At 46.3% G+C, this 15418-nt stretch overlaps 1 protein-coding gene across 2 annotated transcripts in view; it reads left to right on the top strand.

Moving 5' to 3' along the window:
* alk (ALK receptor tyrosine kinase) overlaps positions 1-15418 on the top strand; it is a 365563-nt gene that overhangs the window by 319101 nt on the left and 31044 nt on the right. For both annotated transcript variants that reach the window (XM_068717693.1, XM_068717694.1), the window contains exons 11-13: positions 1099-1218; positions 11622-11787; positions 13213-13360. In XM_068717693.1, coding sequence (XP_068573794.1) covers positions 1099-1218; positions 11622-11787; positions 13213-13360 — 434 coding nt within the window. The remainder of the gene's footprint in view (positions 1-1098; positions 1219-11621; positions 11788-13212; positions 13361-15418) is intronic.

The following is a 15418-nucleotide window of genomic DNA, read 5'->3' as shown; positions in this document are numbered from 1 at the left end:
TGAGGTACGTTTTCGTCACCAGAGGGCGCACCGATCTCTGTGCGGATGTCTGCTTACCGACAAGTCCACACGGCCACTTTGCTACAAGAGGTAGCGAACGCAGAGTCCAGGAAGTAGTATAAACAGAGCTATGCGTCTGTGACGTCCGAAGCTTTCCATGTACTTGGACGTATAACCGAGGCTTAATACAGATGTGTTTGAAATGTTCCTCAGTTTTTAATTTAAAAGAATAAATTAGAAGAGACATCTCATCATGCATTTGTTTTGGGGGGTTCACACCGAATCATGACTCCGAAATCAGAATATAAACCCAACTGTGACTTCTGTGTACCAATAAAGAAAATAGCTATTTTGTTTTAGGGGTTTTGTATTTTGTCCTGTAGGGTGTTTGCAATGCTGTTGTTGGACATTGATTTTTGTCATTTCAGCATTTTCTGTTCTGGAGAACAATTTTGTTATGTTCAGCTGACGGGGTTGCATTGATTGTTCCTGCAGCCTGTGCAGTCCTTGATCAGATGCAGCAGCAGATTTCTTTAACAGCGTCCGGGCCAATCTCTTAGACCACTGGTCGCAGTGCATGGGCCGACTCAAAGGACAACGTTCATCCGTGCAGTGATATACCCAAGCATCCATGGGAACTCCTGCTTCTCCACATCTTTCCACATCAAACATTTAACCTTTATATCTCCTACTTTAACATCTTTAGTGAAAAAAAGCCAGCCGTTTGCCTAGAAGACCTAATTCTAGGTGAGAATTTGAGTTTGAGGAGGGGGAGATCAAGGTACCAGGGAGCTTATGATCTCGGTCCTGGGAAATACGGTGAGGCTGTAGGCTTGATAACAACCCGACTGAATGTGCTTACCCATCTACTATGAACGGACAGAGAGATGGAGAAGTGCTGGATTTTATGCATTCCGCTCAAACGAAAAAAAGAATGACCCCTGCTGGTGGTTCCACATTTTCTGTGCCGGTGAGGGGGTCTGCAGCCGCTGTGCGCCTTCAGTTCGTCAGCGTTAAAAGCAACAGGATTCTGTTGCTGCACATGAAGGCGATGTAGCACTGCTCATTTTCAGTAGCTGAATTATGTTTCTTTTTCAGCCAACGGTGAGTTTCCACCTGTGGTCGCCAGCTCAACCAGGCTACCCTTCAGGCCGACCATCAGCTCTACGCCCCCGTCCATCGGAAACCCTTTGATGAACCTCCACCCCACAGATTACTGTAAGTGTGAGCTTGATTTCCACGGTTCATCCTCCACCCTCAAGGAGAACACTCTCCACACTGACATTGTCTGTTTCTCCTTCTGTCTCTCTCACATCTTTTTGACACTCTCCTTCGTTCACACACACACACGTATGCTTGCATGCATTAATGATTCACAATTACTCTACACGTGCTGAGCACGGCACCATACATGGGCTGCAACAAAGTAAGTGTGCCCCCTACTGGTCTGCACCACGTCCACCATCTGAGTGAGTGCTGCAGAGATCTCCTTTGGCATTAAATGGAGCAGGACGAGCCGTTTTGAAGTCTAAAATCCTCCAATTTGTCTCCAGAGAATGTCAATGGAGCCACTTACAAAGACTTGACATTTTCCACCTCGCAGTCTCTATCTTCCCAGCTTCAAAAGGGTAAAGACAAGCAGAGATTCAATTTCTATATTTATAGTCATAAGTTAGAGTTACTCTCGTATCAAATATGTTCTGAGACACACTTCCTCAGCTAGTGGCTTTGAAGTGCTAGAGGTACGTAGTGTGACTGGACTTGGAGATATCAGCCACTACCATTTTAGTGTAACACTGTACATAGCACCCATTCATACGCTGAATGAATGTGAAATTTGTCTTATTTTCAGTGACTTTGAGGACTTGTTTTCCAGTCCAAACAGATGGTTTGACAGTGTCCCCACATGCCACGATTGTAATAGCATTCATCTATATCTTGTTTTCTCTCCCAGGCGGCATAAAAGTCTTTTATGACATTCATACGCTGTTAAAGCCCAACAAATCGATTTTGTAGGGTGCCGAGGCTTGCCTTCTACTCTACTCGAAACTGGTTAGAGGAATCACACTCACACTTCGGCCCTGACAGAACCACTGCTTTGCATTGTCATGTTGCCCTTGAGCACACACAGAAACCACAGCCAATTTACCATGAGCCGACGAAAGATATTGCTCTGTTATCTATTTTTGTTATCCAAAGAACTTAATGCTGAGACGCATTTCTACGACAGTGAAGACAATTCACTTGCAGTCTTTTCCTTATAGATAAATAAAGATCCAAAGCGTAACTCCACCGACTTTATCAGTTGTATAAAGTCTTTTGTGGCTCCAAAAGCAGCTGCGTGACGACTGACAAATGTCCTCAAGTGATGTCACTTGAGTCAGAGTCAGGTGGCTCCGAAGAGAAACAATCTGGACCTCCCCAGCCTGCTCCTCATGTCTAATTGAGGCTTACTGCTAATATTAGCCGCCACTTGCAAAAGAGTTGCATTGTAGGTAATGTAGGTGTCAGGTTTGACAAGGAAGAAGAATGTGTGGAATTCAAAATAAGCTTACATCTGCCTCTGCTGCATCAGTTTTCATCCAGTTTAGTTTTTTTTTTTGTGATGCTAAATCGGTGTAGTGCTCCTTGAAGCCTGAACAGCCGACTGCCTGCACCGTTGATTGAACAGGCAGCACTCCTTCTGCTGAACAGCCACTGATAACGTTGCCTGACACAGAGTAGGGCTGATGGTCCGCCATGACAGTGATGCTCAGCGGCAGACCAATGCGGACCAATAGTCAAGTGTGTCCGGGACCCTAACATGTTTGTGCAGCGACTCGCCTGATTGAATGTCTGTGACGTGGGCCACTCTTTGGTCTCGGACACATCGGCCTGTTTATCTCTGGAAGGGTCAAGCAGGGACAGTAAAAGATCAGACGTTAACGTTCGGCCAGCTGACATGATTTGATAACGTTACAGGATTATGCGTTTGAAGCGGAGCCACAGGCGTGACTCCGTCAGCTAACAATGGCTTCTCAGTCTATCAAGAAAAGCTTTTATGCTGAGCCGGGGGTATGGCAATTCTGGAAACATTTCATATGCACTACTATATAAAAGGTATTTCATAAAGTAGGGGAGTTTGCTACCAGGATCTAGCTGCAAGGGCAGCAGCAAAAAGGCTATTTGAATGTGCTTACACAGGTAATACTCGGTATGGCTACAATAAAGCCTGCAGAGAGATGGGACTGTGAGATCACACTGCTCTCGCCCCTGTGATTATCATAGATATTAACTCGGGAGGGGGGAGTTGAACGTGCAGTTATACATTGGCCATTTCAAAGACAGCCGCGAGCGTTTAACATTCGCTGCGCGTCTCACTTCACCCATTGCGGAGCTGCTTTGACGTCTGCGTGGCAGGACAGCAAAGCCTGATGGGGGGTGGGGGGGTTGGCTCGGCAGACCCGTCACTCCAACAAGGCTCCTCCTCTTCCCCCGACACGCTCAATGATCAACCCCACCAAAACGTCCCCGCCTCTCGTCTCCTCTCACTCTCCACTTAATCTTTCCTTCTGGGCCTCTGAACGTTTTGTTTCTCCATCGTCTTCTCCATTTAAAAGCTGCTGCTGCTGACTGTCTGTTAGTTCACATTACTGCCCTCCCACCTCTTACTGTCAGTCTTCTTTTTTTTTCACCCACCTCATCCTGCTGCTCTTTTTTTTTTTCCTTCTCCTTCACCCTGACTTCACCTTCATTTCGTTTAATATTATTTTCCCCTCATCTCCATTGATTCCCCGCTATTCTGGCAGCTTTCATTTCTCACCAATGCCCTACTGTGTGGCACCCGCCTCTCACTGCTGACTCATCATTTGCTCTCAGGAAGGGGGAGAGTGAAAAAAGTCAACCGAGATGAGCTTGCTTCCCTTTATTTTTGTGATTACCTCCCCTGATGGGAAAGGAATGCGTCGCTATCCTCAAAATGAGTTCCAGGCTCATTTTTCTCCGGCCATTTAATGTATGAGAGTGTGTGTGTGTGTGTGTGTGTGTGTGTGTGTGTGTGTGTGTGTGTGTGTGTGTGTGTGTGTGTGTGCGTGTACGCGTGTGCGTGTGTGTGTGTGTGTGTGTGTGTGTGTGTGTGTACGCGTGTATGTGTGTTGCTGTGCGCGTGGGTGTTTGCCTGTGGGTGAGCGATTCACAAAGATTAGTGTTTTCACGTTGTTATGAGACGAACTTTACACAATACGCTGTCAGGGTGCAACAAAGCATCATCATATTTACACCTCATCTGCAAAACGCGTAGCAGGATGAACGAGCATTAGCGTCTTTGAACAGACAGCACATTTTCATATCAAGGTGTTCCACTTCCGCTCACACAACAACAGGCGACAACAACAACAAAAAAACAAGAGTTCTGTGGAGTAGATGAAAACTGGCGTTGAATCAAAGACAGAAGGGATGGTGATTGAAGCAATCCAATTGGCTCTTGAAAGTAACCGGCAGCAGATGTTGCTCCGTGCAGAAGAAGTAGTTTTGGCCCTTACGCGCTCGCTAATTAGCGGCAGAGTGGAGATGTGTGTCTGTGCTCCGTTCCGTACTCGTTCGTAAACACTGGCCTGTGGCAGTCAGTGAGCTCGTTGTTGTAACTTTGGGTTTTGGAGGGGGAACATTCGTCACTGAGACAGATATGAGACTGATAACGAGCAGTGCCACACAAAACAGGCTTTTGTAATTAATTGGACTCGGGTGCCTCATAAGCTTTGTATTTAGCATTCAGATCCACTCACGGCGCGCCAGTGTTGATCCGTCTTTCTAATGGCCGGACCAAGGAGGACAACTGTCACTGGATAAGGAGGATACATGCTAAGAGAGGAAAGCTGCGCAGAACGAGAAGTCAACCTTTTTCTTTTTGGAGAGGTATAACGCATCCAGAAGACATGTAATATCATGCAAAAATGAATTATCATGTGTATTATGGTGCTTTCATGGCAGTAATTTAAGCAGACAACTCTAGAATTCAAAACAACAAGCACATAGCTGTAGAAAGAGAGTTTGTTATCTTTTATTGTTGAGCATTGAGACTAAATCAGGGTCTGATTATCAGATTGAATGGCCTTTTCATATCCTGTTTGTGTGGCGGGGTTATTTTGCCCCAACTGATCGGCAGTGACTGACATTTCAATCAGGAGACAAGCGAACGAAGAAAAGATAATTGTTTGTTGTAAACAGATGATGTGTGACGATAAAGTCTTGACAGAGACTCTTTTGGCCCTCAGACTCCTCAGGGAGATTTGTAACCGCAGGCCGTCTGCGGTGGTTGATGATTCTGCTGAGACTGGTTGGCTGATGAGGAGGATGGATCTGCGAAGGTGGAGGGGCAGCATGAACGTAATGAAGGCAGAGAGAGAATCTTATTTTAAGGAGACAGAAGCACGATGATAGGCTAACAGTGTTGGTGTGTCACGGTGCGATTGGATGGATGTGAGCAGCTGATCACACGATTGACAGCCCCAAACGATGACAGCAAGGACATCATGAGAGATCATGAGTAAGCATGAGTGAGAGGACGGCATGAAGTATAACCTCACAAGTTGAATTTTTGCTAGAACCTAATTTGCCATGTTGAAGAGTTATTTAGATTATGCTGAACCAACATATTGCTTAAAGGAATGATAGCAAACTTTAAAGGTATTTTCACTGGTGTACCTGCAGGAAGATGACGTCCTCCAGCTCAGCTAGGCGTTCACATCAAAAACTGTTTTCACAAACAGGGCTGCGTAGGTGGGGGGGCATGTTGCTGCAGGCACCAGCGAGATAATGAAATATGATCCAGAGAGTCCAGCTTAAGCAACAGAGTCAAACCCTGAGTTCAGACACCAAGACTTTTTACAGCAGTTTATAATACTCTGGGGACAGGATTTTACAACTCCCGGAAGTTATTATAGCGGCCGATGGATTTCCGATGTTTTCGTTGCAGTAAAAGTTCAGCCTGGTTCAGCTGTGCTTGATGGACGACTCGGTGTTGTTTTGCCTGAGCCCCATGCGTTGGCAACCCTGCCGTGGTGACCGACCGGCTCCGTTAAATGAATGGAAGGACTGTGTTTTGTTTTTTCCTGCAGGGCTACTGTAGGTCTGAAAGTAGCCTTTGTGCCGCCTTACTGGGGAAAGAACTGATCTGACTTACCCAATCATGGCTGGAGTGAAAATAAACAAAACACAAAGAATGTATGCCTCAGAACTGCAATCAAACAGCAGTTTGACGCAACACGCCTTCTCGTACCGAGACGATCATTTTTCACAAAACTGAAAGTGTCATTCTGGCAATTTAAAAACAATTCCGAGGCCTAACATGGGTGATGAAACGCTTGTTTACTTGTTACTGATCGGCCCAAGGACTGCCTTTGTCATTCCTAAAGAATGACATGTTTACTGTTGCCTTGTGTTAATAATGTTCTGAGGAGATAAAGACTGCTGGAACATTGCTGTCAGTATTGTAATCCAATCAAGAGAAGTTCTTTTTTTTTTCTACACTGTGAGTCTCTCTGTTTCTGTCCCTCAATTTCTCACCGATGACAGTGCACAGTGTCGCCCCTTTTTTTATGGAGGCCAGTGTTTGTTATGATGATGGCGCACCACCGGCAGCAAAGTTCACAGTAACAGAGATTCATATAATAGTCAGACACAGTCAGAGTCTCCCCAGGGATGTTTGTGAGTGTATGCATGTGTGTGTGTGTGTGTGTGTGTGTGTGTGTGTGTGTGTGTGTGTGTGTGTGTGTGTGTGTGTGTGTGTGTGTTGCAGGTCAGAGGGGCTGGCTAGTGTGCACACCACTTATTAGAGAAGACTATCATCTGTGGGAGCACATCTTGTTTTTGTTTGTTCTGCCAAGTGCCTATCACAGAACGGCTCATTACGCCAGTTGGGTGGTGTGTTTGTGCACGTGGGATTGTGCGTTGGTGTGTGTGTGTGTGTGTGTGTGTGTGTGTGTGTGTGTGTGTGTGTGTGTGTGTGTGTGTGTGTGTGTGTGTGTGTGCGCGTGTGCATTAGAACTCTCACATATTGATGGGCCAACAAGATCGATCAGCCGGGTTGAAGTGTGAAACCAACCGCACCCTGGGGAGACGGAGAGAGAGAAATCGAAAGAAAGACTTAATGCTATCTTCAACACCGGCGGCGCTGTTGTCAAAAAGTCAAGCTCACTTTACATAACAGGATCTTATTCATGTCAGGAAGCCAAGAACTCACTTCTACAAATAAGAAAAAACTAAATGAATATACAACATCCAGACTCTAATCCGACATTCACTCCTTTCTCTTCAGCATGTCCCGCCTTCACTGATTGCCATCTCAGAGTATTCCATTAAGTAGAGTAAGATTCACATCTAAAGCATCATTTGGCTTTGGAGGCTTTTCTGCTCCAGTGATGGATTTATTCCCAACAGACTTAACTCTTTTTACTTCGTTATCAATTTACTTTTGCTTCATGGGAGCCAGGCTCCAGCAAACCCGAACTCAAGGCATCAAAACCGCAGTCCACAAACCAAAGGGTGATGTTAGACGACCGCGTCCAATGGGATTCATTCGGTTGTGATTTGGGAGGGGGAATGTGTTTGGAGACGGAGGTTTGAACCAACCAATCGTGAGGACCAGACTGACAAATAGAATGCTCAAAATGCAGCCCACCCAGGCTTCAACAGTTATGCTATGTCATCATATAACAGCCACCTGGGATCACTGCTTTTTCTTGGCTTTAAAATGATTACATCCCAAAAACTCATTACTACTTTTCTCGTGAAAGCACAATTTCTCTCTGTAACTCAACTGTATATAATTAATGAGAAAATGGGGTACAATACAATTTTGTTGTTCTAAGGTACACACAGGCACGCACACACACCTCATTGCAAAAAATAGCAGCTTCCTGCGGTCATTTTCCTCAGTCAGAGAAAGTGGACTTTGGCGAGAAATCCTTGTAAATATTGGGATCCCAATTCCTGGGCTTCAACTAATAGGTTCTACACAGCAGGCAGCTTGAACAGGGAAAGGTGTTGCAGTAAGAGCATCATAACTTTAAGTTGCACTCCTGAGACTAATCTCACGCCATCTCTTCTCTTTGCTGTGTACCCTGTCTCCATTTAATCCGTACTACTGCATCTGTGCTTGCGAAAAATAAATAAACAGCACGGCCGTTCTGTGTTGTATCTAATCACAAACAGTGTAGCATTGCATTGAGCAGCAACTCAGAGGCATCATGTGAGTTGTTCTGTTGCAGGAATGACTTTGACTTTGGAGTCAGATTTGCAGCCCTGCTCTTAAAATAATAAGTAATCTCAGAGCGTTCACGGCCCGGGCAGGGGGGAGACGAGAGAGAGAGAGAGAGAGAGAGAGAGAGAGAGAGATAGAGACAGAGAGACAGACAGAGAGAGAGAGAGAGAGAGAGAGAGATAGAGACAGAGAGACAGACAGAGAGAGAGAGAGAGAGAGAGAGACAGAGAGAGAGAGAGACAGAGAGAGAGAGAGAGAGAGAGAGACAGAGAGAGAGAGAGAGATAGAGACAGAGAGACAGACAGAGAGAGAGAGAGAGAGAGAGACAGAGAGAGAGAGAGACAGAGAGAGAGAGAGAGAGAGAGAGAGAGATAGAGACAGAGAGACAGACAGAGAGAGAGAGAGAGACAGAGAGAGAGAGAGAGAGAGAGAGACAGAGAGAGAGAGAGAGAGAGAGAGAGAGACAGAGAGAGAGAGAGAGAGAGAGAGAGAGAAAGACAGAGAGAGAGATAGAGAGAGAGAGGGAGCGAGAGAGAGAGAGAGAGAGAGAAAGACAGAGAGAGAGAGAGAGAGAGAGAGAGAGAAAGACAGAGAGAGAGAGAGAGAGAGAGAGAGAAAGACAGAGAGAGAGATAGAGAGAGAAAGACAGAGAGAGAGATAGAGAGAGAGAGAGATAGAGAGGGAGAGGGAGAGAGAGAGAGAGAGAGAGAGAGATTTTGATTTTGATTTTTAAAACACCTTTTATTGATCCAGAACAGATTACTGTCACGTCATGAATTCAAATAAATAAGAAATAAAACAACTCCTCCAACCACAGAAACATACATATCAAACATGAAACTCAGCTTTTTACTTCAGTCATCAGTTGAACTTTCAACCTGAACTAAATATCAAAAGTACAACAGACTCAATAAAAAGTCTTAGATTTCATTTCATTTTTCATGTCCATCTCTCCCACTGGTGATGTTCACCGATGTAATGTTGAGGCTCTGCTTTGAGGGTCAGAGCAGAGAGACAGAGAGACAGAGAGCAGTACAGAGACACAGACACTGTGAGCTCCATGGTCATCAGGGTTTCGTCTGTTGAACAGTTCTACCTTTCTGTGCTTTGTGAAGGAGAGTGATCTGCTTTCTAAGGCGGAAACGCTTCTTCTCCTCCAGAAGGTGCCTCCATGTGTGGACTGATCGAAGGAATTTGGTGACGTCACTGAAGTAGTCACTTATTCTGACAGATTTCTTATTAAATGTTTGATCCAGATATGAGTTGATTTCTTCCAGTGTATACAGGTCTATTTGTTTGCTGGAGGTTCCACTAGCAGACATGTTTAACTCAGAGTCATGCTCCATGTCCTCCCCACCGGACACCTGGCTGTTGGACCCACTGGGTTCCTCACGTGTGGAGGCTGCTTCCTCCACACTGTCTTCTGGTTCTGGTTGTTCAGTCTGAGAGCTGATGTCCTCTGCACCGTCAGCCTGCTTCTCCTCCTCACCCTTGTCTTCACCACCAGCCGCCGTGCCTGCAGTACCGCAACCCGCCGCCGCAGCCGCGGGCCCAGCCCCAGGTCCGCCAGCCGTTGGTGGGACCACCGGTCCCTCAGCCGTAGGTTCGATCACCGGTCCGTTGTTTATTGGTTCGACCATTGGTCCGTTCTTCGTATCTTCGACCGCCGGTCCGTCAGCCGTCGGATCGACCGCCGGTCCGTCAGCCGTTGGATTGACCAACGGTCCGTCAGCTGTTGGATCGACCGCCGGTCCGTCAGCTGTTGGATCGACCGCCGGTCCGTCAGCTGTTGGATCGACCGCCGGTCCGTCAGCTGTTGGATCGACCGCCGGTCCGTCATCCGCAGGCGTGGCTCCTGCTCCGGTGTCTGCGCCAGCAGAACCGGTCCTCCTTTTGTGCGGACAGGTGACCCATTTGTGTCCCAACTCTCCACACTCGAAACACCGGAGGTGTCCGAAGCTGGCGTACACCATGTAGGCTCCGTCTCTGTGCTTCACCCTGAAGGACACCTCCAGTGTCTGAGTCGGTGAGTCAAGAAACATGAACATCTGTCTCCTCAGAGACTGCACGTGTCTCAGTTTAGGGTCTTTGCATCCCAAACTCACAGATTTTAACCCGCTCGGGATGAACGGTGGAACCCCGGACACGGTGATCCGCGTGGAGGGCGCTGACAGCGGGGAGACCTGCACTACCGCGTCCCGGATGAACACTCCGCTCTCAATCAGCTGGTGGACCAGAGGCTCTTCTCTCAGGAACACCACCACTGCTTTGTTCATCCTGGAGGCGAAGCACAGCTGATCGTGTCCCACCTGCTCCCCGACAGCCAGCAACACCTCCTCCACCGGCACGCTGGTATCCCGGGGGACGATCCTCACTCCTTGCCGGAGAGACGGAGGTGGCGTCTCGGCGGACGCCATTCCTCCCGAAAACACCACGCGACTCCTCACTCACACTCACCGGAAACGGAAAGAGAGAGAGACAGAGAGAGACAGAGAGAGAGAGAGATAGACAGAGAGTCAGATTTGCAGCCCTGCTCTTAAAATAATAAGTAATCTCAGAGTGTTCACGGCCCGGGCAGGGGGGAGACGAGAGAGAGAGAGAGAGAGAAAGACAGAGCGATAGAGAGAGAGAGAGAGAGAGAGAGAGAGATAGAGAGGGAGAGAGAGACAGAGAGAGAGAGAGGGAGAGGGAGAGATAGACAGAAAGAGAGAGAGAGAGGAGAGATAGACAGAGAGAGAGAGAGACAGAGAGAGAGACAAAGAGACAGAGAGAGAGAGACAGAGAGAGAGAGAGAGAGACAGAGAGAGAGAGAGACAAAGAGACAGAGCGAGAGAGAGAGAGAGAGAGAGAGAGAGATGCTTCACGGCTGGGTGTCTTCCCCACTGCTCTGTGCTCGCAAGCCTTAAATCAGGATTTCTGCAGCGTTAAGTCCTTCCACGTCCATCTGACAAGACTAATCTTGTGCTAATTACAGTGAAAAGAACTCCAATTAGCACCGACGCCTGGGATTACACAGAAAATGAGGAGAAATGTTCATCACCTGTGATCCTGTCACCGCGTCCCCACGCTGCTGTCGTGAATACGATAGCTCATAGGAGCAGCTTCCAGTACGGAGCTCGCCTTCCCAACGTGCCGTGCCTTTCTTCATATCCGGGTTTTCATTGATGTGGAAAAGTGGAGCGGTGGGGAACGTTAAAGTGGAATGAATGTGGGACAAATAGAACAACAATGAGTCTCTGAATTTTTCAGCCTCTCTGTCATCTTTAAGTCTGCTTATGTACATTTGTGACTGAATGCAGAATACGTGCTTTTACAGCTGTGTGCTCTATGAGGTGCTTCATTTCTATAACTTAGTCTTTTCTTTTTTTATCCTCATGTGCAGCCAAAAAATGGATTTTTCATACCTGTGGGGCTGTGGGCCCTGAAGGCCCGACTCCCAGCCAGTGCCTCAACTCCTACAAGAACAGCAACGTCAACGTGACTGTAGGCACCCGAGGGTCCTTCAAAGGCATTCAAATGTGGCGGGTCCCTGAAACTGCCACCTACAGGTAGGGCTGTTGCCTGAGTTTAAAGCCTCGGAGCGTACAAACATCAGACCATAAAAACAACACCCAGTACCCAGATCATTATAGGCACATCTAACGTGGCCCCAACACACAAACAGTGTACAATACAAACTTAACCTCTCTCTCTTAGTCATCAGACTTCAATGCAGACTCTTCCTCACGCCCACCTGCACTCCTCTGCGCATTAGCAGAACATCAATCTTCCACAAGCCAGCAGAGAAATATCACTATCAGATTCTTGCAGGAGGGAGCAGAAGCTGAAGTAATGGCAGCTAAATAGCATGATTCACTCCACACCTGACTCCGAAAATCTAAAAAGAACACCCACATCCACGTTGGTGGTCTTTGAGGCTTCCAAATACCTTAACAATCAGCCCTAGCACCTTGACCTCCAACTGTGTACTGCTCTAGATTTACTGCTGTAATATCCACTACCTTGTGTAGAGATCAATACGCCTCCTGTGAGCATACATGACAACGGGAGGCGTTTAACTTGGATTTGACTAGGATGGTTCAAACAAAAAATAAAGCTTCAAGCCTCCCACATCAACTCAAAAAAACAAACACAGACACCACTAAGCTCAGCCAAAACTCTTGAGTCTTAAAATACCAAACTAACAACTGCGTGGACAGCACCGTTTTAACACATATCCCGGAGTTTTAGAAAAACACCTTCTGTCTCCTAACACAACTCCAGAATTGTGGTCCTGATGCGGCCCGGTTTAGCTGGCGGAGCCTGTAAATGAAGCTGACAGACGGTCACAGAGATGAATATGCGCTCTGCATCTCCCAAAAGTCATTAGGCAAACAGCTGAGGTAGCAACTGAACACCGGGCAGCGTGCTGTCTGTCTCTCCCTCTCCCCACCACGCACGACCACCGGGGAAGTGAAATATCGAAGAGCTACCAAAAACCAATCAAGTTTTTTCTTGGGTTTTTTTCTTGGCAAGAAAAGTGGAGCATTTGAAATTAGTGTCTTCTGCGGCGAAGGTGTGTGTTGCAGGATGTCTCTGTGTGTTTGTGTTCCCGTGCACTTCGTAGTCTGTGCACTGCTTTTTTGTATGTGTGCCATGCTAAGTCCAATTGTGTTTTATTAAAAAACACCCAGCAGGGTGAAAAGTGTGTTTTAGTGCTTCCAAATGAATGTTGGCTGTTGTTTCATTTTGTGCACTCATGAAATAGCAGGTGGAGTACATGAGGACTGTTCATCAGTTGGGTTTTTTCTGATACACACCTACTGTACAGATTGGAATATACAATACACACATCACCTGTTCCCATTAAACTCGACAAAACCAAAAGGAAACACTGAATGAAAAAAAAAAAAATGATTTCCTGTATCATTAGGGTAATTATCCTGCTAATGAGCTGTTTAATGTGTGTGTCATTTGTTCCGGTTACACCCCAGGATCACAGCCTACGGTGCAGCTGGCGGTCGAAGTGTGTTGGCCATGAGCAGGTCACATGGCGTCTACATCACAGGGGACTTCCTGCTCAGGAAGGGCGAGCTGCTTCACGTCCTGGTGGGACAGCGAGGAGAGGATGCATGCCCCAATGTAAGTCTATCATGCAGCACTATCATGTAGAAAGTAGGTGTTCAGCAGCATCTGAGCACATGCAGTTTACAGTATGTCATGAAAGCAAAAGATAGGGCAGGAATTCTAATACGGATTCAATTTGTTGATCTTCTTTGAAATAGCTGCGAACGCTTCAATGATTCAACTGAATTGGGAGTCAATCTGTTTTGTATTTGTTGTCTCAAAATAATATAAATGTGGGAAGTTGTTATAAACTGAACTGTCCACACCGTGGTGAAACTTAACAACAATCAAAATTGAATCGCACCTTTTTGTTGTCGAAAATAATTTTTATAATAATAATAATAATAATAGTTTTTTTAAATGTGTTGTCATAGTTTCTTTCTATTAATAAAAGGAAGAAAAAAGGTCTTTGGGGAAATGTGAGAAATTCTCCTATTTGTCTCAGCCGGCTGGAGGGGCGTGTACCTGTCTGTGTTTGATTGACAGCAGCTCGCGGTGCTGCCAGAGTGCCGAAACAAGCTGGTGCTGCAGCCTACATGTCATGTGCAGACAGTAGCTGTAGTCGAAGAGTCTTTTTTTGCTTAGGAAGGTTCCTAACTGAGGGAAATGACCTGTAAGTTTCTAAGTGGCAGCCATGATAAGAGCTGGTTGAATTATCTAAACGCTAAGGAAAGGTGCTTCAGTGCTCTCTCTTATCTCCTTTAGCTTTGGGTACGCAGGATCATCCTTTCTGAAAGCACAGGAGATAACGCCATCCCACAATTCCTTGCTTCAGCAACACTCAAAGCAATGCACCATTCAGCCGTCAATAACATCTGCTGTTAATTATGCACTATGGATAGATTAAAAACATCCTTCTTAGGAGATGTGATTCTGTTTCGGACAGTAATCTCTAATTGAATTGTTCAGCATTGAGTTTGTCTCGGTAGCCGACTCATTTTCTTTGTGTCATGAATGAAGTTTTCAAAAAAGAAAAACACTAACTGCCATCGTGTAAATGCAATCAGATTCCTAGAGAACATTTCCTACGTTCAAATGAATTGTCCTTCAGATTTCTCTTTGACCTCGTGACGTTTTCCATCGAGGTCAAGGAAAAGACGAAGGACATCATTTTGTTTGACTATTCAACCGCAGTGTGTTGTTAGAGAAGACTAAGGACCCCACCAGCATCCAGCTGGACGGTGGCATTTACATGCTGTCAAAATGTGCTTCGGCCGAGCAGCTAATGAGCTATATGGCCTGCAAACTGACGTTGGCGGTGCCCTTTTCCCCGATGAATGTTTGTTTGGTGGCGCATTCAACCAGCTAAGGCGCAGGACAAGACGCGTGTCCATGTTTGTCAGTTAGAGAAGAAGGAGACTTCCGCAGGGAAGTTAATGTGGGTTGATACTCGGAGTCTGTGGCTCTTTGGCTGTGCAGCACGCTGCTGTTTGACTCAGTGCTTGCGATAAAATGCTCACTTTACTGCTGTATGCAAGATTTGACTGGCTGTAATGATATAAGGCCTCCATCTACGTAGGCGGAGCGGTATTAAATGTCCTCCTTTTGCTTTCTTCTTTCAGAGCAGATACGTAGGCCTATGCTGTAGCAGACCAAACAAACAAACTTGTTTTTTTCAGTTGGACTTTAATAGGATAACTATGACATTCTGAAATTCAAGGAACTGCGGATCCGGTAATTCTCCTAATGGACAATGATTCACTTTGGAATCCCATGCTCTAAATCATAACATTTTACGACCACCAACAACTGTTTGAATCTGCAATGGAAGCTCACAGTGATCTCCCGTTGTCTCTCTTAAGCTGACTTGTGCTCTTTTGCCAAGGGTGGCTGTCATCCATTATGCTCATGAGTTACTTCACTGGCAGCAGCACACCGTGCTTCCTCCCCACAGTTCACAACACTGAGACTAAAAAACTCACAGTCCCTCTAGTCCCCAATGATATCATCCATCATCGGCTAGTCATACGTTTTAAAACTAAGGCTTGTCTGCCACTGTAAGTAGAGCGAAAAGGGGTTGGTTGCCAACAGATTCTTCAATTGTTTGACAAACACAGCAGTAAAATTCACTCC

The sequence above is a fragment of the Cebidichthys violaceus genome, unplaced genomic scaffold, assembly GCF_023349555.1.
Source record: "Cebidichthys violaceus isolate CVI_PGR_0920_01 unplaced genomic scaffold, fCebVio1.0.p SCAF_22, whole genome shotgun sequence".
NCBI classification, from domain to species: domain Eukaryota; kingdom Metazoa; phylum Chordata; class Actinopteri; order Perciformes; family Stichaeidae; genus Cebidichthys; species Cebidichthys violaceus.
Note: the sequence above shows the minus strand (reverse complement) of the source record. Positions and strands in the feature narration are given on the sequence as shown.